We start from the raw sequence: 24690 nt of genomic DNA, 5'->3' as shown, positions 1-24690 counted from the left end.
TAACTCCTGGTACCTGTGAATGTGACCTTATTTGAAATAGGATCTTTACATGTAATCAAGTTAAGATGAGTCCATATTGGATTAGGGTGGGTGCCAATGAGTGGTGTCCTTATAAGAAGAAGGAAGAGATGACACACAAAGAGGAAACAGAGAGGCCCATGTGAAGACAGAGGCAGAGACTAGAGTGATGCAGCTACAAAGATTGCCAGCATCCACCAGAAGCTGGGAGAGACGCTCAGGATGGTTTCTTAGAGCCTGAGGAGGCATGGCCCTGCTGACACTGTGACTTTGGACTTGTAAGGCTCCAGAACTGTGAAAGAATAAATTTGTTATTTTAAACCACAAAGATTTTTGGTAATTTATTATAGCAGCCCTAGGAAACTAACAAAAATAAGTTATGCCTGAGAATTTTTGAAAATAAAATAATAAAAGATACCAACCCAAGACTCATGAAGTTCAACATTCTCAAAGCATAATAAATACCCAGTAAATCCAGCAGAAGGCATGAAAAAAAGCATGAATAAGATAGATCGAAAGTACAAAATAAGAAATAATTTCGATTTAATGGTAATTAAAATAAATGTAAAAGAACTTAACGTTCCAATAATAATCAAAGATTATCAACCTAGGTATAAAAAACACATCAACAAATCTAAATATGTTATTTATGAGACACACCTGAAATATGAAGAGCTACAAATCAACAGGACTAACGACCCAAAGTCAAAAAGTCTTGAGCAGACACTTAGAAAACATGAATGGCCAAGAAACATATGAAAAAGAAAACTGTGGGGAGTGTAGGGGGTCATTGGGTAAGGGGGGCGGCAGATGGAAGGAATGAGGGAAAATGGAGGAAAGGATGAAATCAAATAGGGGTATTGCTGTGGACTGGTTGAATTGTGTCCCCCAGAGTTCAGACATTAGAAGGGCCGGCCCGTGGCTCACTCGGGAGAGTGTGGTGCTGATAACACCAAAGCCACAGGTTCGGATCCCATATAGGGATGGCCGGTTGCTCACTGGGTGAGCGTGGTGCTGACAACACCAAGTCAAGGGTTAAGATCCCCTTACCGGTCATATTTAAAAAAAAAAAAAAAAAAAAAGAGTTCAGACATTAGAAGCCTAATTCCCACTGTAACTGTTGAGGGTGGGAAATCCTATCATGGTAATTGAAAGGTGGGTCTTGACCAGGTGATCAGATTGTAGGACAGGGCCTCAGTGAGTGGAATAATGGTGACCAGGGGCGTGGTTCTGAGGGCTTAAAAAGGAGAGTGTGAAAGGAACTCTCTCTCTGTTCTGACATTTTCTGTCATATGAGACCCCTACATTGCTGTAAAGCCACCGTCAAATAAAACCCTCACCACATATGTTCCCTGGACTATGTACTTCCCAGCCTCTGAAACTGTAAGCAATAAATTTCATTTTCTTACAAAGTACCCAGTTTCAGGTGTTTTGTTATAAGCAACAGAAACAGACTAATACCAATATACAGGAGACTTAAAGATAATGTGCTTTTTAAAAATTAGGTAACAGGTACTTGGATCTTAATTGTACTGTTGTTATTCATTCTTTACATATATATCCAAAAATTATTTTGTATGTACTCAATATTTAATATTTTTAACCTTATAAAAATAAGTAGAAGTGTTTCAACATAGTCTTGCTTAATCATTCCTCACTTGTATGTACCTCTTTTTAGTTACCAGGATCTAGTCTATTCCAAAGACTTCTCTCTTTTCCCTGGACTTTCAGGAACTTTGTAATTTTATTTTACTTCCATTCTGATTCTACTCCCTGCTAAGGCATAACCATAGAGGAGTCATAACTTGCCTCAATCTTTGAAGAAATAGAGATTAGTTTTCATCTAGCCCTCGGGAGGCAGCTCTAGTCTGTAGTTCTTTTTGGCATGACTCTGCTAACTGTTAGAGAAGTAGACCTAATTTACATCTCTAGTCGCTATAGAATCCCCCTACTCTCAAATCATTTTTCTCTTCCTGTTATTTAGCATTTTAAATAAGATTGTTCATCATTAGTCTCATTTTAGTACTCATCAATAAAATATTTTTTATCAAAAAATTTGCATACTATACCATACATCCTATTCACAGTATTCTGTAACATTTTATTAGAAGGAAAGTTATCCTTTATTACACTAACTTTAGAAAGAAAATAAAAAATACCTCTTTCTCCATATGTCCACACTGTATTAGGTTGGGTCCCCCGGGAGCAGAGACCAAGACAGATTTTTGTTCAAGTGATATGTTCGGGGGAGGGGTGCTCTCAGGAGAAAGGAAGTGAAAGAAGTAGGATAAGGTAGGGGGAATACTAAGCAAGAATGTGGGGTCAGGTGGAAACCAGCTTCATTCTGATCTCACAGAGCACAAATTATATCACCAAAGAGCATCCTGCTCTTTGTCCATGGAGAGATATTACCTTATCCCTCCAGCTTTACTGGCTGTAAACACAACCCTGAGAATGGCTCGTTTAAAGAGCAGTCAGGGTCTTGACACATCCAGCAAGAATGTGCAGGGGTGATTGGGATGTATGGCAGATTGCCTCTCCTAACACAGATATCATATCTAAGGGGTCTGTTTCCAAGAAGTGGGGAGCAAAGTGTCCTCGAGTGAGGGGACTCATGTTTGGCTAGGGTCAAAGCTACAGATAAGGAACAGTTGTGAGTTGTTTTATATTAACATTCACAGGAGCTGGGGCTAGGGGCACTAATTCATAAGAAGGATCTGAGAAGGGCACTATTAGCATCCACTACACCTGCCCTTCCCTTTAAAATCATAGATTCTTTCAGATTCTATATTATAAGTGTATTAGTTCGTTTTGTGTTGCTATAACAAAATATGTGGAACTGGGTAATTTATAAAGAAAATGAAGTCTATTTGCTTACAGTTTCTGAGGCTGAGAAACCCAAAGTCCATCTGCTGGTGGCGATAGTGACCCAGGCGTCTCACATTGCAAGATGGTGGAAGCAGAGAACAGAGAGAGAGGACAGACAGACTCTCTCTTCTTTTAAAGCCCTCAGAACCATGCCCCTGACCACCATTTTTAATCCATTTACTACTGCACGGTCCTACAATCCTATCACCTCTTCAAGGCCCCACCTTATAATTACCCTAATAGGATTTCCCACCCTCTTAACAGTCACAGTGGGGGCTAAGTTTCTAATACATAAAATTTGGTGGATACAATTCAAGCTTCATTGAGTTTTGGGGTGACATAATTCAATCCACTACATTCTGCCCCTGGCCCCAAAACTCATGTCCTTTTCACATGCAAATACATTCATTTCATCCCTAAAGTCTTAATTTGTTTCAACTCAAAAGTCCAAAGTTCAAAGTCCTGTCTGTGAAATCAATATAAGTTGTCTATTTCCAACATACAATGGTGGGACAAACGTAGGATATATATTCCAGTTCCAAAAGGGAGAACTAGGCCAAAAGAAAGGTGTAACAGGTCCTAAACAAGTCTGTAACCCAGCGGGGCAGGCATTAAATCTCAAAACTGGAAAACCAGGGGCCTCAACTCCATGTTCAGTGTCCTCTGCATGCTAGTGTGGGGATTGTGCCCCCAAGTCCTTGGGCAGCTCCGCTTCTATGGCTTTCCTGGTCTCAGGCTACACTTCAGCTCTCCCAGGCTGTTGTTCCACTCTGGTAGCTCCACAAGTCTGGGGTCTCCATGGTGGTCCCACTCTCATGGCTCCACTAGACATGGCACTGATGGGGTTTCTCTGCTGCAACTCCAACCCTGCATTTCCATTTGGCGTTGCTCTAGTGAAGGTTGTCTGCGGTGACCCCACCCCGTGACAGATCTCTTCCTGGGTCCCCAGACTTTTCCACACATCCTCTGAAATCGGGGTGGACGCCCCCAAGCCTCTACAGCTCTCTAGCATTCTGCAAGCCTGCCGACCTAACACCACATGGATGCCTCCAAGGCTTCCAGCTTGTATATTCCAAAGCTGCAGTCCAGCCATGCCTGGGGCCAATTTACCCACAGCTGGAGTAGCCAAAGCAGCCAGGGTGCTAGTGCTGGAAGCAGCTTCCTGAGGTGGTCCTGGGCAGTGAGCCTGTGGAGGGCTCTTCAAGCCTGTTCCCCAAGACCATTCAGTCTCCCTAGGTCTTTGGGCCTAAAATGGAAGAGTTGGCTCCAGAGGCTTCTGCAATGCTTGCAGGGCCTTTTTCTCCTTCTCTTGATAATCCCTTTCATTTGTAATAATCTTCTTAACTAATGGTCACTGGGCTGCACCATTGCATGCTCTCTGCTTCTCTACCACATGGTCAAGCTGCAAATTTTCCAAGTCTTTACACTCTGCTTCCCTTTTAAACTCTGGTTTTACCTCATGGCTTTTCTGCCATAACTCAGTGTAGGCTGTTGCAAGAAGCCATGTAGCTTCCTTAATGCTTTGCTGTTTGGAAATTTCTTCTGCCAAACATTCTGGTTCACAACTCTTAAGTCCCACCTTCCACAAAGTCCAAGGGCATGGATACAATGCAACCAAGTTCCTTGCTATGGTGTAGCAAGGGTAATCTTTTGTCCAATTCCCAATAAGTTCCTTATTTCTATCTGAGACCTCATCATTCACATCACCTTTACTGTCCCCATTTCTATCAACATTCTGGTCACAACGATTTAACCATTTAACTCTAAAATGTTCCAAACATTCTCTCATTTTTTTGTCTTCTTCTAAATCCTCCAAACTCCTCCAATGTTTGCCTTTTACCCAGTTCCAAAGCTGCTTCCGCATTTTCAGGTATCTGTATAGCAACACCCCACTCCTCAGTACCAATTTTGTCTTAGTTTGTTACATGTTGCTATAAGAGATCACCTGAAAGTGGGTAACTTATAAAGAACAGAGGTTTATTTGGCTTATGATTCTGAGACAGCTGCATCTGACATGGGCCTCAGGCTGCTTCTGCTCATGGCGGAAAGTGGCCGGCAGCCAGCAGGTACAAGCAGATCACATGGTGAGAGGAAGCAAGAGAGAGGGGAGGTGCCAGGGTCTTTTAAACAACCAGCTCTCATGGGAACTAATAGAGCAAGATCTTACTCAGGACCCCCGCCCCCTAGACAGAGCATTAATCCATTCATGAGGGATCTGCCCCCATGACTCAAACAGCTTTCAGCACTGCCACATTGGGGATCAGATTTCCACATGAGTTTTGGTGGGGACAATACATCTAAACTCTATCAATAAATTAACGTCTACAATTTTCTCTTACAGAATTTTCTAAATTTACAATGTATTATGTAAATAGTTGTCAAATTTCAAATGATGATTTTATATCTAATCTTAAGATTTGGCAGAAATAAATACATACTCTTGCTTTTTTCAATCTTCTTAGTTCTCATTTTCTCAAATTAAAAAGTACTAAATTTTGGATTATCTTCTTACAGGAGTCCTGTCATGTTAAAAAATCACATTTGTTTTGCTTTTTGGAGAGACAGAATAGGATAATGAAAAAGTGCATAGGTGCTAGGGCCTCCCAGCTTTCCCATTTACTAGCCCTGTGACCTTAGGCAAGTTACTTAACTTTTTCACTGTGCCTCAGTTTCCTCATTAAATGGGCCTCATAATAGTCCCTATTTTATAAAGTTTTGTAGGCATTAGTGTCTGTAAAGCACTTAGAACAAAGAACAGTATCTGGCATTTAGTAAGAGCTCAATAAATCTTTTTTTTTTGTTTTACAGACCCTCTCCAGCTCTCCTTTTGAGCTATGGCAACAAAAGCCATGTGCAGTCTTACAACCACAGAGGTCAACAAGAGTTTAAGTAAGGTAAGGTATTGTTTTCTGGTTTGTTTCATTTCTGATGACATTCCTGAATATGCCATGTTTTTTCTTAGCCTTTTTGATATAGTAGCACACTGGGCTAATGTTTTCAGTGAAAATAAAAACTTCCATATCCAGTTTCTGAGTAATAACTGACAGTGTTATTTTTTATCATCCTATTTGGATTCTTTTTCTTCTAAATGCCTAACCTAATATTGCTTCACCCTAAAGCTCACTGAGAATTTTTATATTCACTAATACAAACTAAAGATTGCAGGCATCATATAATCAAAGAATTTTATACATCTAGGAAGAGACATTTTAAAATTCTTTATTCAAACTACTAACAGTCCAAACTACAGATGAGGAAATTGACTTAAAAAGAGTGAATGACTTTTCCAAAATAGCAAAGATAGCTCATTGATTTTTTTCCCTAATATACTGAATTATCTCCCTTTTCTACATTCCACTCTTATTTAATGAAGAAATTTATTCTCTAAAATCATATCATGTAATTATATAAATGCAGCTTTCCAATCACACTAAGGGATTCTTGAGTTCTTCTCTTGACTACCAATCAGGAAGCTCTACTGGGAGTTTGTTTCTGATTGGTGAAAGTAAGCTGTAAGAGTAGAATGCCAAGGAGTAAACAACAAAAGCTTAGTAACAACAACTGAGTTTGCTGTCTCACTACCTCAGCCTAGGCCAACCTGGACTTCTTCATCCCAAATGAGGTGGCTTCTACATTTTATATGAAGGCTCCAATTTCCCACTTAACTGTGATCCATCTTATAACATGGCAATCCAATACAGATAGGAAGATAAAGCTGAGCAACACAGCGAAAATAAAGTATATTCCCAAGTAAAATAGAGAAATGCTTTAATTTGAAATAGATTAGCCTGATTTAGAAGACCACGGGAAGATACCAGTGCTCAAGAGCCATAACTATGGACCCATGTCACCAGTTCCCACTAAGTGGCAGCAGTTGTTGTGCGTAACGTAACTCATTGCAGCGTGTGAACTCATAGCCAGACCGGACTTGCGAACAGTCTGCTGTGGAAACAGACATGGAGGATGGCCATGTCTCACAGCTAGGAGGGTCCTGGTTTCCCAGGAATGAACATTCACATCCCAGAGCTGGTACTTTGGTGTCCTATCCCTAGGCCATGAGGGGAGGATGCTTTTTATAATGAGTGACAATTAGGAATGGAGTCTCTCTTTGCACTTTTCTGGAGGAAGAAATTTCTACCATGTTATTTTTTATTCTTGTTTACAGAACACACATTGCAGAAACAGGATGAAGTTGTCCAGTGAAAAGTTGCCCAGGAACCCCTTTTATACCTCTGTATCCAAGTATGTTGCTAAGAACCAAAAAGTCTTCGAATGGAGAAAAGAAAAGACTGGTACAAATCCTGATATTTAATCTTCCTTTAGAAAGTATTTTCACTAAAATTCATTACGTATGCTAGAGCAAACAAGACAAGAAATATGTGTTACTGATTTCAAGGAAGTGGTTAATTTTACAGTTCTCTTCTAGCTTTCTTGCAAGAATCTGTGAAATTGCTACTTAATTTATCTGGTAGCAAATCATCAGTGGAAAGTCTCTCAATTAGATCCCAATCCTGATTTTACTCTCAGGACTTAAGGACACATTTCTAGAAAAGAGAAACTAGATGTCACTTCTTTAAAGAGAAAATGCCAAGCTTTACTTGAAATTGGCATTTAAAGCTATCATTTTTTTGTATAGACTTAAAAAAAATTAAATTGGGAATGGTTAGCTCATTTGGCTAGAGTGGTTCTAATTAAAGATCAAATTAAGAATTTAACTCACCCACAAACAAGATAACTTTGCCCAAGGAGAAACCAATGCATGGACCATATTGCTAGAGCTCCTACCTGGCAGTAAACAGGGTTAGTTTGAAAACCAATCAATACTTCTTGATGATATAAGGCATACTGTTAGGTACTGTGATAATGCTTTTTTTTAGGTAATGCTTTTCCCATGAGCTAAAGGAGGCCAATTTTAGGAATGAGTACTAGGAAGGAAACTGGTATTAATAATGTTAGATGAATCCTATATAACATTATTTCAAGAGATAAAATTCATATTGTATGGTTAATGTAATGCTTTGCCTTTTTAATCATTATAGATCATTATAGCCACGCTAATTTGTTGGATAAGGCATTGCAGCTCTTGAAGGAAAGAATAGTAAGAGGGGACATGCTGGCATATTTCCTACGAGGTCAACTATATTTTGAAGAGGTATCATTTTTTGTTTTCATTTCCTATAATTCTGTTGTTAGATCCTCATAGCAAAATTTTGCGTGAAGTTTTTTACATTGTTATACCCGGGAGATTCTGTCAAATTACACAGATTACAATCATGGCTTTAAGTATGATACACTGCTACCAGCTTAAGGAGGTATCTGACCTTCCTTCATGAAAGTCATTCTAATGAATGTCACTTTGGGGGGTCATTTTGGTATAAAATCTATTTTTACACTATAAATATAAAATCTAATCTTTATATTTTTGTTCACAATATTTAATATAATTTGTAAAATATTTTCATATTAATAACAACTGAAGACCCTGATTCTTATCTAGTACTTAAAGGTAGCTTTGTGTGTTTCTATACAGAGTGAGGACGGAATTGCCCTGTTTATCCACATTTTGCTGGGATATCCTGCAAGGTAGACCTAGGAGGAATGACGCAAACTATCATCCCAACTTCAGTAATATAGCTTCTTTTTTTTTCTTTTTTGGTGGCTAACCAGTATGGGGATCCAAACCCTTGACCTTGGTGTCAGTAATATAGCTTCAATTCTTCATCGAACCCCAAGGGAAGATCTGAAAAGAGACTGTACCCAATTCCTCACGATCCACTGAATATTAGGGAAGTTATTCACATTTATCCTTCTTACTCTCTAACCTTTTGATGGCACCTTTCATTTATCCTGGCAACAAATATTTGTTGAGGATTCATCACGCACTTGTCGCTCTGAGGATAGCACGGTGGCTGAGAGCATGATCTCAGTTTTGGCCATAGGTTCAAAATGGCTGTATTGCTTGTTGTGTACCTCTGGGCAAATAACCTCCTGGTGCCTCAGTTTGGGATTACTTTAAGACCGTAATAAATATAATTAAATATTTTCTGGGGGCTTACAGGGATGGTATGAAGAAGCCTTAGAACAGTTTGAAGAAATCAAGGAAAAAGATCATCAAGCAATTTACCAGCTAGGAGTCATGTATTATGATGGGCTGGGCACCACTGCAGATGCTGTAAGTTATTGTTCACAATGTTTAAGATTTTATTGTTAATGGATTATTTGATAAAACTAAAATCATTTATATATTAATAATATATCTCTATTCTTACATTTTAATAATATCTAACTTTTTAGCATTTTAGAGGATATCAGTATCATTTTTATGTTTATGTAAAAAACAAAATCGATTTCTTTTTGCCCCTCTCTCCTTCTCCAGCCCCAGGCTAGCAGCTTCTCTACAAAATTCTTTGAGATTCTTGTATAACTGGGTTCAGCTATAAAAAAGAATGGGACTCTCTTACTTGATCTTTTGATAAGTTTACTTCGAATGACCCTCCCCAAACGCTAGAACAATGCTTAACCTTTCCAATTATTTCCTCCTGTGTGCTAACAGTGAACTAGGATTATTCTACTAAAATTGCTTCTGAATTGAATTGGTCACTATATTTTTGTTGAAGCTGTGAGTACATATGGGGAAATCAACATTAGTATCAACTTCTCATTGGTTAAATATCTTTTAGTACCTAGTTTGTCTTTTATAGAACATGAAGTTCTACCAGCGAGAGTTCACTTTATTGAGGGGCAGGGAAGGGGTAAGGTTCAGACTCCTTTTCTGAGCATGGTCCTCATATTAACAATAAAATCTTTGATGTGTTAAAATATTCCCTGGAAACATTATAGAAATTTCCTTCAAATCTAGGGGCCTTATAAAAATTGGAATTTTTATACACTATATAAATAGTAAAGACATCTATAGCTCTAAATTTTGAGATACCAGGTCATAAATAGATACTGTGGGAAATTCAGATAATCTTGGCTGAGAAATTGCATTGTCAGTTTGCCATGAATTTTTTTAATTGCACAATTTGAGTCTCTTGGGGGCCATTACATTTTGAATTCTCTGATTTACTGCAGAAAATGTTTCTTGCTGCCATTAGCTGTCAATAACATTTCTGTTTAAAATGCCTTCATTTTTAAAAGTTATTTCAAAGCTACATGAACATGGATAAAAATTAGAAATTAAGCAAAAATAGAATCACTCTAAATTCTACTATCAGATATAAACACATTATTATATATAAATTTATATATATTTGTATATATAGTTATACACACATACATATATATACGTTTTCAATATAGGACCGATATTATACATACCGTTTTGTAATATCTTTTTTTACCTAACAAGGTATTTTGAATGTCCTTTCTTGTCAATAAATGTAATCTACATCATCATTTTAATATCTGCATAATCTATTGAAAATCAATAATCTATCTAAGCCTTATTTATTTTGGCATGTTAAAAGATAAAAGAGAATAAACCAAGCTATGAGATTTGGAGATCAGTATTATAATTTTCTCTATTATTTATTATTTTAATTAATTAATTAATTAATTTTTTGCCTCATCTTACAAAGAAATTTCATACATTGTCAAATAAAAATTGGGAATTTATTTTTTTAACTTTCAAAGACATTTACAAGTTTATTTCTCTGTGTTCACTAGCAAAGCTTTCTCATCCATAATTGTATATTAAAATTCCAAAATCTGAACAGCACACAGGCTTTTAAATTTTGGCTTCACCACTTGTTAGCAGTACGATCTTGGGAAAATTACCTAATATTTCTGAGCTTTAGTTTTCTTGTTTGTAAAACAAGGATAAATAAACCTATGTTAGAGATAAACTTGCCATTCCCCCCTCCTTTGGTCATGGACTTCTTTCCAACTGAGTCAGAACCTTTATCAATACAAAGCTTTAAGGAAACATGACCAATTCAATCATTGTGAATGAAATAAAACCCATTAGCCTAATCCACACAGTTGTTCATGACATTAAATGACGACATATAAAAACACCTAACACACTGCACATATAATCAACATCCAATGACCATTTTCCTTCCTGCCTCTATCTTGTATAAGGCAAATGATCGTGACTACATTTAAATTCCTGAAATTCTTTATTTTTACTCTTTTTATAATCATAGTATTCTATGATGAAATGATGAATGAATGATGGAAAAAAGGAATATTTGCATTAAATACAAGATATTTTATTTTAACCTGTTTAAAATTTAACCTGTTAAAAGCTTAGTAGCATAAGAATACATGACTACATTGCCCTTACTTACTCCAAATTGAACACAGTTGACCACACCCTCCTTGAAACACCGTGCTCTCTTAGAAGCTCAGATATCTTTACTTCATCTGATTTTCCTATGTTGATATACACACCTCCTTCTACCATCTCCCATGTGTTTGTAATACAATTTTCAGTTTTTCTATTTTGCCTCCTACTTCACAGCTACCTCTTCTCAGGTACTTTTGCCAGCTGCTTCTCTTCTGTGTCAGTGTTGAATTGTGTCCGAATCTAGGCCTTGGTCCTCTCTTGCCCTCTTCTGCCCTCTCTCCCTGAATAAGCACAGCCAGTCCCATGGTTAACACCCTCTCTCCCTTACGTCTTCATACCAGAACCTCATTCGAGATCCATATAGCCAATTGCCTATCTCTCTCTAGATGTTTAATATACATCTTCCTGTCTCTGATTCCACATCTAATTCATTTACAAATCTACTCTTTTAAATGCACACAAATATTAACACTTAAGGCAGTGGAGTTTCTTAGTGCACTGGTATCATTCATAAAGGTTGCAGTCATCCTTGGAATTGCCCTTAAAGAACACAAAAGTGGCTAGAAAAATCCATTTCTATTTTTGGTACTGTGAGCACCTGCTATGCAACTCATGAAGTATGTGCTTACTCTTCTGACCTTTCCAGTCCTGGTTTAGTTAGATTAATGCATCGGATTAATGTATTACTTACTCACTCTTTCATTCCACAAACATTTGGGATGATGTTAGAAACAGTCCTTGAGACTTATATTAAGTGAAACAAGTCAGGCACAGAAAGAGAAATACACATGTTCTCACTTATTGGTGGGAGCTAAAAATAAATAAATAAATTCACACACACACACACACACACACACAAAAAAAAAAAAAAAAAAACCGGGGGTGGTGGAGAAGACATAACAACTACAATTCCTTGAAGTTGATACGACAAGCAAACAGAAAGGACATTGTTGGGTGGGAGGGGGCGAGGGAGGAGGGAGGGAGATTTCGGTAATGGGCCACAATAATCAACCACATTGTATATCGACAAAGTAAAATTAAGAAGAAAAAAAAAAAGAAAGAAAGAAACAGTCCTAGGTGCTAGATAATCAAAGATGAGAATGAAAAGGCATTTATAGTCTAAGAAATACTATCTGTGCAGTTAAGTGTCCTGGATTGAAATAGATACATGTGTTAGGCATGAAGTTGGGGTCAAGGGAGTTTTCATCGAACAGCTCACACAAGCTATATCTTAATGATAAGAAAAGCATATAAAGGAAGGAATGGCATTTAGACAGAGGAAGCAACATGAGCAAAGTTGGGGAAGCTCTTTCAGTAGCCCAGATCCAACTCACCCAGCTCTCTTCTTGCACACTGCAGTACAGTTGACCTTTGTACAACATAGGTTTGAACTGCACAAGCCAACTTATATGAGAATTTTTTTCAATGTATTTAAATGCTTTTTAAATGTATCTTCTCTTCCTTATGATTTTCTTAATAACATTTTCTTTTCTCTAGCTTACTTTATTGTAAGAATACAGTATATAAAACATATAACATACATACTTTCGGGGATTTATTATTTCTTTGGTAAATTTAAATTATTGATTCTTTTTGTTTTTGTAAATTCTTTTTGGCTAGATTTTTTGCAGATATTTTAAAGATTTTAAAATGACATAGTTGTGTATTTTATCTTACCATTATTACCATTTTCAAAGAACTTTCCTAGTAAGATCACATCTCTCTGAGAAAAATCATGTTGGCAGTTGTTAAGATAGTAAAATACTTGTCCTTATTACAAACACAATTTTTAATACATTAAAAGGATAATATGTAATAACCAAGTATTTTGTTACCCAGAAATTTAATAATTCAATATAACAAAACCTGTAAATATAATATACCACTTTAATAGCTTAAATAAAAGAAACCATATGATGGTTTCGGTATGTATTAAAAAGGCATTTCAAAGAAATCAATATTTATTCATAATAAAAACTTTTTAACAAACAGTACTAAGGAGTATGTTTCCTTAACACTTGAGAGTAGCTGTTTAATGTTAAGAGCCCAAACTAGATAAAGTCCTTGCATAAGCAGAAAAAATATTTTCCATAACCAACTCCTCACACTGTCCTGCTCATACTGTCTCCTGAATATCTTTATCCTCATTCCCTTTGTTTCAGTTCAGGCCCACTGTACCCCTTACCTGGATTATAACAAAAGCAGATCCTCAACTTCAGCCCATGTCCCAAATTCATCAGTCATACTGCCACCAAAGCCATATTTCCAAAACAGAAATCTGATCATGTCCTATCCATCTTTAAGAATTTCCCAAGACTTTCATGTCAAAATGTCAGAATTAAAAATCATTGTTCCTATGGAAAGCCAGGTAGTTGCCAAGAGGCTGCATAAAGTAATATTTAATTGGCAAATTCTCCTTGACTCAGAATTTGGCTTTAGTCTTGCAAGTCCAGAAACTCCATCTTGTCCATTACCCCAGCCGATCAATCTTTGGAAATCTGAGTAATGTTAGCTAAACCAAGTTATTAAATTCGTGGTTTCTGGTAGCTTATTTCCTGATTAAGGCACCATAATGCCAAGGCAACTCCGAGTCTCCAAAGCAAAAACAAATTCATCTCCTTTTCTCAAACAAAGCAGTTTAGTCATCTCTTTTGTGACCTTCCCATCATTCAGGTCTCTGCTCAAATTTATTCCTCTGAGAGGCTTTTTATCATCATATTATCAAACTAGCATCCTTCTTTAGTTTTCAAATCAGTAACCGCCATTCCATACCTCACCTAAGCCCTGAGTTTGCTGTCTCTGCCTGGTTGCTGCCACTGGCGGGGGCTTCAGCAGACATCCTAAGGCCAAGCCCACTGTGACTGTATCTGAATTTGAGACCAGAATTCCATTTGGAAATGAGTTGAGTTGGTCCCACCAAGCCTCACAGCTGGATCGCCTTTGGCCACCACACTAAATGTGTGCCTCTCTACTGATGTGTCCTCTCTCATATTCTTGACTCCATAATGCTTTTTATTGTCTCTCCCTCCCCCACTGCTGCCTTCCCTCCTAAACCTTCAGTTGCCAAATATAGTCCCTTACACCCTTAGCCTTTTCTCAGACTAATTCCTTTACTTCCTTGCTTTATCATAAACTTTGTTGTCCCACAAGCAGCCATCTTTACTGGATCCCCCAATGTACCACAGTGGAGCTGGCATTATTTTCATTCCCCAATTCATGTTCCAACCGTTTTCTCTTTCCACCCCATGCACAAAGTACCTATTGTGAAGTTCATACCAAGCCACTGCTTTCCTAGTTCTATCAATTTCCTGGACATCAGTCATTCCCTAACATTAATCTGAAGGCTTTGACTCTGGGATTAGTTTTCCTCCCCATGTCATTCCTTCATTTTATCTAACTTTACTGTCCATGAGGATGAACAATCCAACACTTTAGCCTTAGAGTTCCTTGACATGCCCAGAGCATCTCCAGTGCCCTTTGTCTCCACTCTATTTCAGCCAGCCAACCCATGGCCAGGCCCTGAACACTGCTATTATCTGAAACTACTTGACATACAAAATCTTAAACTTCAGTCTATCCTATGACTATATCCTGAGCCTTACAGGTCTCTTATTCTCTCCCTGCCACTAAACAAGGTCTTTGACCTCTTAGTCCGGTCCTTTAGTCTCTATTTTCTCCTAGTCTTTTGTCCTCTTTTGCCATATTTACTTCCATATTCAACTCTAACCTCATGATCGATCATGTGAACAAATATTTCCCCAATATGCTAGTGGTCTCCCCCTCCCCAATTGTGCTACCACCCCCATCCTGCAGCTGCACACTTACAGTCCCAGAATCTGCCATTTATTTTTCTAACAAATATTTTTGAACCCCTGCTATGGGCCTGGCACTTTTCTAGGCACTGGAGAAACAGCATGGCACAAGACAAAGTTCTATCTGGGAGAAAGAGACGAGCTACATAGTACCGGATAACGATATGAACTATGAAGAATATAAGGTGAAATATGAAAGTGGCTAGAAAGGCCACTTTAGACTAGGAAGGCCTTTAGCCTCAGATTGAGAGGGCCACTTTGAGGATATGACATTTGAACCACGAACTAGTAACAAGAAGGAGCATTCCTGTACTGATCTAGAAGAATCATATTCCAGCCAAAAGATATAGTTAATGCTAAGGCCTGAGGAACAGAAAGAACGGTATGGCCGGAGTGTAGTTAAACCAGTGAGGCAATGGCCAGGCCACATGGGACTTGGTAAACTGTGGCCAAGTGTTTTGATTTTACTCTCAATGCTATGTGAAGTCTCTAAGGCAGAATGAAAATAATATGATTTACCTTTTAAAAAAATCATTTTGTCTGTTATATGAAGAATGGATTGAATGGAGACAGGAATAGAAGCAGGAAGTCCAGTTAGGAAGCCGTGGCAGCAGTTCAGATAAGATGGCAGCTTTTTAAAAGTTATAATAGTGGAAATAGAGAAAAGTGGACAGATTTAGGATGTGCTGTTTAGAGGAGACAGGACTTTCTGATGGATTGTGAGAGGCATGGGGATAATGGGAGGGAATCAGGTATGATTCCCACTTTTTGGCTTGAGTGGATGATGTTGCCATTTAATAAAAATGGGATGACTGAGGGAGGAGCAGGTTTGGGGAACAGGAGAAATACCCAAGTGCTTAAGTTGGAAGTGCTTGTTAAGATACCTACTTAGAGATGTCAAGAAGAGTCAGGAGCTCATTGCTGCAGTCAGGGGGTTATTTGTGGAGCAATGGTAGTTACACACCAGATTGGACAAGATTGCTGAATAAGTGAACACAGAAGAGAAAAAGACCAAGGACAGACTGGGAGCCCTCCAATATCTAATGGTCAGAAGAAAAGGGAGCAGCCAGCAAAGGAGGTTGAGAAGCAGCCAGGGAGAATGGAGGAAAATCAGGAATGCTGGGTGATCAGGAAGTCAAATGATGAAAATGTTTCAAGATGGAGGCAGTGCCCATCTGTCTCCAATTCTGCTGACAGGTAGTGTAGAATGAAGACTGAGCAACAGTTATGACCAAAACATTTTCAGTGGAGTCATATTGGACCATGACTGGAGTGGGCTGAGGAGATATATGGAGGTGAGGAAGTGGAGAGAAGTAGGGAGTTCTGCTATGAAGTGGAACAAATGTATGCTCAGTAATTGCAGAGGTTCATGGACTCAAGGGAAAGTCTCTCCCCGCCCCATCAAAGACACCACAATATATCTGCCAGTTGATAAACAAAATCTAGCAGAGAAGAAAACATTGATGAATAAGGTAAATTGATAGATTTAGTGTTTCTTTTGATTCCTTCTATCTTCTCAGTGAAATAAAAGTGAAGCTATATGCTCACCTCAGCAGCAGGTATAGCAAAATTGGGACGATACAGAGAATATGAGCTTAGCCCACAAATTTGTAAAGTGCTCCATATTTTTTATTTAAAAAAAAAAAAGTAAAAAAAGAAAAAAGTGAAGCCATGAGCTGAGGAAGAGGACGGGGACGGGAGCATGGAAGTTTGAGGAGAGACAGCAAGGTCTGAAGCAGTATCTTATTCTCCAGTAGGAGGAAGAGATAATTGAGGAGACAAACTCATAGGACTGATTGCCCGTGCTGAGGGCTCGCTCTGAAATTTGTGGTCATAAATTTAAAGAAAGACCTGTCACCGTGCTTGTGTTTTTCTCCAGCTACGTTTAGCTGCTTGAGTGCAGCAGAGTAGGCAGAAGAATGCGTATTTGCCAGATGAGCCAGTGTCATGAAAGGAGAGAGGAAAAGAGGAATGAATATGGTAATAGATATAGAATCTGCTAGATAATGTGGGAAGTAAGAACATGGAGAGAAAGTAAATATTTATAGATTCAATAAGCTGACATATGTTAACTCCAAAATAGAATGACTTGAACATAATTACATGAGTATATGGAGACCACAGTATTAAAAAGAAGACAGCACCTGTAGGTCCCTTCTTCTAACAGTGTAATCCTTAGTTTGATTGTACAATTACCCAAGGTGAAGGGGCAAAGATCAAACGCTTTAAATTTTTTTCACTAATTTATGAAGTTGTTCTTGATACTACTTTGGTCCAGAGTCTGGTTGAACCATATATGCTTTATATGGTAGAACTGAAATGTCTGTTTTCTTCTGGGAGTATTAAAAGGTCACTATTATTCTATAGAAATAATCACACAAATCACACATGGACCCCAGCATTTGGGAAAGCTACAAATGGAATTTGGGACGAGCATTGGGAAAAAAATGATAAAGCAAAAATTTTTCAGCTCAGATAAAATTGTAGTGAGAAGTGTTAAAGCTCTATTAGAATTTGTTTAGCAGGTTTTGTGGTTTATACTGGAAAACCTCCCATGAAAAAAATTGTGGTGAGGACAGTTTTACCTGTTTTAGATTTTTTTGCCCTATCTCAGTCAGAATTCTGAAAAGGTTTTTAAAACTTTCTCTACCATAAGGCAGTAATCATTTGAATGAATTTAGTGACAGATTGCAGGAGACATTGTTTTATTAAGTCATAGTCTGCAGGTCCATCAGGCGGTAGTGCTGCCCCGCATTTGTCAGTGCTTCTATTTTCCAGAGACACTGTTTTTACATCTTACTTCTAAACACTCCACAGATTCAACTTTATATATTAAATGTAATCAACAGCAAATTTCCTACAAGATTTTTTATGTCACTTGGCAAGCTGATTCTAAAATTCTTGTGAAAAATCAAATATGCAATAGTCAGGCTAATTTTAAAGGAAGAACAGAGGGAGGGCACTTACACTACTGGATAGCCAAATGTAAATGTGTAGAACTTAAAGCAATATAGTGTTCGTTCAGGAGACAAATAGAAAAGAAATGGAGAGTTCAGAAACACCCATACAGATTTAAGGATATTTAGTATATGATAAAATTTCTATTTCAAATCTATGAAAAAGGGCAATGGGCCAATGTGATTGCCCTTTGGTATTCCATTTTAATTCATTAATTTTCTAGCTATGTATTTTTGTTTGTTTTAGTAGGTGCTCTAGAGATTATAATATGCACCTTTAACTTACCACAATTTACACAGAGTGAATATTGAATGACTTCATGCAAAATAAGAACCTTACAGAAATATGTTTTTATTTACCCACACAACCCCGATCCTTGGTTCTATTTGCTGTGGTATGTATGTTACATTTATAGATGTTATTAACCCCCAAATACAAAATACCAGTCCCAATTTTTGCTTTAGTCACAAATCTTATGAAAAAATAAAAATGTATAAACATACACATGTTGGCTTTCAAAAAGTTCATGGAAAGATTTGTTATCTTTTAATTCCATTTTTCTATAAACATTTTGAAGTACCATCATATGTGTTTATACATGTGCAAGTCCTTTTATATCTGCTACATATTTGCCATTTCTGGTGATCATTTCTTCCTACTAACCTGAGCTGCCATCAACACCATTTCCCACTTTCTTCTCACCTGAAGAACTTCCTTTTAAGGGCATTTCTCGTAGTGCAGGTCCACAGGTGATAAATCACCTCCAATTTTTGATTTTCTAAAACTACCTTTAATTTGCCTTCATTGTTGATGAATTGTTTTTCTAGTTGAAAGTTTTTTCCTCCTGCACTTTAAACACCTCATTCTAAAATCTTCTGGCCTTTATTATTTCTCATGAGAAGTCAGTCACTAATTGTATTGTTTTTCCCTTGTATATAATGTGTCATTTTTCTCTGGCTGCTTTCAAGATTTTCTTTATCTTTGGCTTTCATAAGTTTGACTTTGATGCGTGCCTAGAAGGTTTTTGTATTTATCCTGTCTGGAATTCACTGAACATTGTGGATCCCTTCCAGCTGCAATTTTAAAGCGTAATCTCTTCTCCAGCTTGTTTCCTTTGGTACATTTTCCAGGGCCTTTAAAAATTGTTTTTTATATTTTGTCCAGATTTAATCATTGCTATCTATGGGAGAATTTACACAACCACTTCACTCAACAACTGTTCCCTTAATTTCACTCTTATTATCCAGTTGGGGGAATAAATGATTCCTACCTCCTACATTCACAAAAATAAATCCCTGTAATCTCAGAATCACTAAAACACCTTAATTTTCTCATCTATTACCATGGTGTTTAGCCAGCAATAGCACTTTGAGAGAATAGTGAAAGGGTAAAAGCTAGAACTCAGTATATAAAAATGCATTTGACTATCCAATATTATTTTCTTTTTTTGAGAGATTTCTGAAGGTTTGTGTTGATGGATTTTGTGGGGAGGGGCAGTTCTTTTGTTGCTAGTGATTAGAATGTCTTATGCTTTCTTTGTGACTATGTGGATGTCATATGAAGATTGTTATATTGCATGTTAATTATCACTGAGCACACTTAGTGGAAGTATGCTTGAAGAGAAGGCAGTTTTTATTAAGGACTCACGAGTGTACTGTAAATGTTCTAAATGTGAAAGAAGTTACTGGCTATTCTTGCACTTTGATAAGTTCTAACAACTGTGCTAATTTGGGATGAGGGTTATAAACTGGGAGGCTGTAGAGCAAAAGGAAACTCATATTCAAACTTAATGCAACTCTGGAAGCTATAAAATGAAGGAATTTTCTTATATCCCAGAACTCTGGGGAGTACCTGATCAAGAGATATTATTTTACAAATTCTTTCCCTTCTTATCTCTAGCCTTCAGAATCCAGGACAGTCATATCCCTTGGGAATAGACTCATGACATTATACATCATGTCAGAGGGTGAACACTTTACATTTGGGGAGAAAGAAATTTAGTTTGGGTGCAACTAAAAAAACTAGGGTTTTTTTTTTTAATAAACTAAATTTTAACATGTACTCATACCCATTTGTGGGGTACAGTGCACAATGATTCACTTAGGGTAGATAGCATAGTTTTGTGCCCATTAGTCCACCATTTCTTCTCCTCCCACCCCCGTACCCGTAACATTATTCACTCTCTGCTTCTATGAGAGCCACTTATTTTTTTTTTATATTACACATATGAGTGAGACCACATGGTATTTGTCTTTCTGTACCTGACTTCACTTAACATGATGGTTTTCAGTTCCATCCATGTTGCTGTAAATGATATCATTTTTTATAGCTGTATAGTATTCCATTGTGTATTTATACCATAGGGTTTTTTTTAATCCATTCATCCATTGATGGGGTTTTTTTGCTTGTTCTTTTCCTTTGTGGAAGGAAAAAGGAGTGGACTATATGAAGAAAATTCTTGATTCTCCATGTCCCAAAGCAAGACACTTACAATTTGCAGCTGCTTACAACCTCGGAAGAGCTTATTATGAAGGAAAAGGTGTTAAACAATCAAATGAGGAAGCTGAAAGGTAATCTTGCCTAAGAACAAGATTTTATTTGGATGAAATGCTGAAACAAAGAATAACTTGCCTTATGTTCTCTTTTAGACTGTGGCTTTTTGGGGCAGACAATGGAAATCCAAAAGCTAGTGTGAAGGCTCAAAGTATCCTAGGATTGTACTATTCAACAAAAGAGCCTAAAGAATTAGAAAAGGTAACATTTCCTTTGCTTTTCTTTTTTAATGTTAGCATTATATTTAGATTAGTATTTGTTTCACCATTTCCTTTTTAAGGATGTTGGAGAATAAGTGTGTAACTTTGAATATCTCCTATATTTTAAGCAAGTTTACATTTTAGGATCTCAAAGCTCACTTCACACTTTTTACTTCTTTATAAATGCTAGTACCTTCCTTACCTCTACCAAAGGAGACCATAGGTGTGAGAGTATTTTGTATATTATGAAAAGCTACCCATACAAAATATTATACTATAAAAGCTAAAAGAAGAGGGAGAGTCTTGAAATTAAGGCCGAAATCCTTTTAAGTATGAATAAATTACCTTTGATTTGGAGAAGTAATAAATGATACTAATTTAATTAAGAATTAAAAATTAAATCCATTTAAGATTTTCACAGAAACATAATCTCTTCAATCCTCAATAATTGAAACACTTTCCACGAAATTCTATAAGAAGGAAATGTAGGGCCAAGTCCTACTTCTAAGAGAGACATTAATGACAAATTTGTAAGAGGCAAGTAGACCATTCTCAGAATACTTGAGCAACCACTTGGAAATAATTTTTTAAACTAATTCAAAGTCACTGTAGCTGAGTATTAAGCAACTGTGCTTGAGACTACATCCAGCTTTTATCCATGGTAGCCTTTGGTCTTGGCAGATGCCATCTCTGGGAGCCAGTTGGAGTTCTAACTCCCTTAGCATCTGCAGCTCTTCCCTCCCTTGCTGTGACACATAACAGGTGTGCCTCTAAGCCTTTCAGACACTTAGTTCCTAGTTTGCACACCTTGATCCTTACTGTGGAAAATGTGAAAATCCTGAAACCTAGGACAGCTGATCCTCCTTTGCTGTGACCTCTGGACTGTGACCTCACCTGTATTATGGGTAGACAGCAGAGGGGCTAACCTTTGCACTCTCTTTTAAGCATGTGAATTTGGTGCTGGGATGAAACACATTGAAGGGGCTAAGACTATTTCCTAGAGATGAATGATAGTACTATCTTATAATTAGAAATTTTTTTCTTTTCAGTATTCCCTTATTTCACCTTGTGAAAAAATAAAATAATGAAATTGTGCCTTTCCCTAGGCATTTTACTGGCATTCAGAAGCATGTGGCAACGGAAATCTGGAATCCCAGGGTGCACTTGGTCTTATGTACTTCTATGGACAAGGCATCCGCCAGGACACAGAAGCTGCCCTGCATTGCTTAAGAGAAGCAGCAGAACGTGGAAATGTCTATGCTCAAGGGAATCTTGTGGCGTATTACTATAAGATGAAATTTTTTACAAAGTGTGTTGCATTTTCCAAAAGGTGAATGTCTTAGTCTGTTTTGTGCTGCTATAACAGAATACCACAGACTAACTTAAACAGAAATCTATTTCTCACAGTTCTGGATTCTAGGAAGTCCACGATTAAGGTGCTGGAAGGTTCAGTCATCTGATGAGGGCTGTATGCTCTGGAAGGAAGGAAGGCTGTGTCCTCACATCACAGAAGGTGAAGGGCAACCTAGCAGAAAGCTGCTATAAAGCCTTTTATAAGGGCCTTAATCTCATTCACAAGGGAGAGCCCTCATGACCTTATCACTTCTTAAAGGCTCCACCTCTTAATACTATCACATTGGCAACACCTGAATTGGAGGGGACACAATCAAACCATAACAATAAGGTTTGAGTAAATAAGCTGGATGAAAGTATAAGAACTCCTACTAGATGTTCTATGCCTGATCTGTTCAATAGAACTTTTTGCAATGCTGGAAATGCTGGCTGTTGAGCATTTGAAATGTGTCTAGTGCAACTTAGAACTGAATTTTAAAATTGAATTTTAATTTAGATAGCTACATGTGGCTAGTGTTTACCATATTGGACAGAGCACTTCTATGACATTAGCTTTTAGGATTTCAGTGCTATTAGCTTAAGCAAATTTCTTAACCTCTTAAAGCATTAATTGCTTTATTTATAAGAAGAAAATACTTTCACAGCAGGTTATAAAAATAGTGTATATAAGGTACCTAACACAGCTTGGCACATCAGAAATGTTTATTAAGTCTTCATTTTTTCCTGCAGTCCTGAGTTATGCAGTTATATAACTGCACAATCGAATAATGGTTAAAAGACTCTGGCACTACTGTCTTATACGAAAACTTCTTTTCCCTGAATTGATAAGGCTCTATGCACTTTCCTACATTTTCCCCACGTGTACGAAAGCAATATATCAAGAAAAGCGGACTTGGCTCTTCTCTTGAGTGGCCTGCAGACTGTACATATGCTGATGTACTTCCGTCTGCCCTTCAGACAGAGCCCACCGTCTCTCATCTCCCCCAGCCCTGTGTGGGGCAGTGATCTGTAAGGGGATGAAGGGAAGCTGCTTCTATCCACTCCCACTTAAAGGAGCGATCTCCAGCGTCCCAAAGCAAGTGCCCATCCTGATTAAAATGAACACTTTAAATAGTTCTTTAAAATCTTTGGAACTTTCCATTATTTTCCTCATTCCTATTCCCCTCACATTGTAGTTAATATGGGGTTGGCTAGATCCCATTTTCACTCTATTCTCCATATTTGTGTCTGGGTTATGAAGGATGACTTCTTCTTATTGCCCATTTTTAAAAATGGATGTGCTAGTTTCTTAATGTGTTTTCTGGTCTTATGTTACTAATGTCCAAATTCAGGTTGATGTTTCAATACATGATCCAAAGAAATAGAAAGGCTTTTCCCCTCCATTTAGTTTAAATCCACAAAGTGATATTAAGCTTAAAATATTAAAATTACAAGAAAAAAGAAACATACCTTTTTTTCTAGTGGCTATCAAGCCTGATGAGTATACTCATAGGGAAACTGTAAAAGAACTATAAACTATAGTTTAAGAATAAACTATAGTTCGTTCATCTTCCCCTGATATTAACTGACTATGTTATATTAACACTTCAACACACAGCAAACAAGTTAGTTCTCAAAGGGGTAAAAAGAAATTACTTTGGGCACAAGGACACATCGTTTTATAAAAATGTGAGCCATAACTGATGTCCTTTTTAATTTTCACCATTTAACTTTTGATCAGGATTGCCGACTATGATGAGGTTCACGACATCCCCATGATAGCCCAGGTCACGGACTGTCTCCCAGAGTTCATCAGCAGAGGGATGACCATGGCATCTTTCTACCATGCACGATGTCTTCAGCTTGGCTTGGGTATCACAAAGGATGAAGCAACAGCTAAACACTATTATTCTAAAGTAAGCTTTAGAACAAAATATAAATTGACCCAAGTAGAAACTGCTGGGCTTTAGCAACTTCGTGCATTAGAGTTTTTTTCTACGTAATTACTGTGCAGATAACCTCTGTCTATAGAGAGGTTGTCAGACTGCAGATTGTTTGCAGACAATTCTGTCAGCTTCTTATTAGCATAATTAAGCTCAGACGATGAAAAGTCCTATTTTGATGCCAATTATTCTCTTTCATTCTTCTATAATCTGTAGCCTAAAACCCAGCACCAAGACCTTAAAGCCAAAAAGTTCACGTCTTTCACCCAGAAAAAGTGTGAACCTATATCTTCATTCTGGTATCTTTGAAATGTAGTTTTTAAAAAGTTTTTATGCATAAACATCTACCACACTTAGAAGGAATATTAATGAGCTTGAGGTAGTCTTTTCATATTTTAATCTATGTGATAAATTTACTTAGACTCCAAAAGGATTTCACAACTGTTTCAGCAACTATTATAACTATTAAAAAACGGGGGATCATTATGAATAGTAACTATAAGTGGACTTTTAAGGTAGAAAAACAAAAAGAAAAAACTATGCATGCCTGAGGTCCATGATTTACATGAATCCAAATTAGAATCACAGCATAATTAACTTTGTAAAGCAATTCATGTAGTGCACAAATTGTTCAGCTTGAGCAGAGGGAACAAGGCAAGGAAGAATTTTCTGAGTCCCTTGACTGAATCTGATATTACAGCAGTGGTTCTCAA

The 24690-nt window shown here is 37.4% G+C and overlaps 1 protein-coding gene and 1 non-coding gene across 5 annotated transcripts in view; both read left to right on the top strand.

Moving 5' to 3' along the window:
- LRP2BP (LRP2 binding protein) overlaps positions 1-24690 on the top strand; it is a 46138-nt gene that overhangs the window by 11839 nt on the left and 9609 nt on the right. For all 4 annotated transcript variants that reach the window (XM_063077443.1, XM_063077440.1, XM_063077441.1 and 1 more), the window contains exons 2-9: positions 5695-5780; positions 7052-7178; positions 7926-8038; positions 8945-9058; positions 20377-20519; positions 20598-20703; positions 21809-22032; positions 23776-23950. In XM_063077443.1, the coding sequence (XP_062933513.1) occupies positions 5721-5780; positions 7052-7178; positions 7926-8038; positions 8945-9058; positions 20377-20519; positions 20598-20703; positions 21809-22032; positions 23776-23950 (1062 nt within the window). In that variant the 5' untranslated portion in view covers positions 5695-5720. The remainder of the gene's footprint in view (positions 1-5694; positions 5781-7051; positions 7179-7925; positions 8039-8944; positions 9059-20376; positions 20520-20597; positions 20704-21808; positions 22033-23775; positions 23951-24690) is intronic.
- LOC134362310 (U7 small nuclear RNA) lies at positions 17483-17544 on the top strand. Its single transcript, XR_010021586.1, has one exon. It is a non-coding gene; the product is annotated as a U7 small nuclear RNA (small nuclear RNA).

The sequence above is a fragment of the Cynocephalus volans genome, chromosome 13 (genome assembly GCF_027409185.1).
Source record: "Cynocephalus volans isolate mCynVol1 chromosome 13, mCynVol1.pri, whole genome shotgun sequence".
Taxonomy (NCBI): domain Eukaryota; kingdom Metazoa; phylum Chordata; class Mammalia; order Dermoptera; family Cynocephalidae; genus Cynocephalus; species Cynocephalus volans.
The sequence above is the reverse complement of the archived record's forward strand: the minus strand, read 5'-3'. Positions and strand labels throughout refer to the sequence as shown.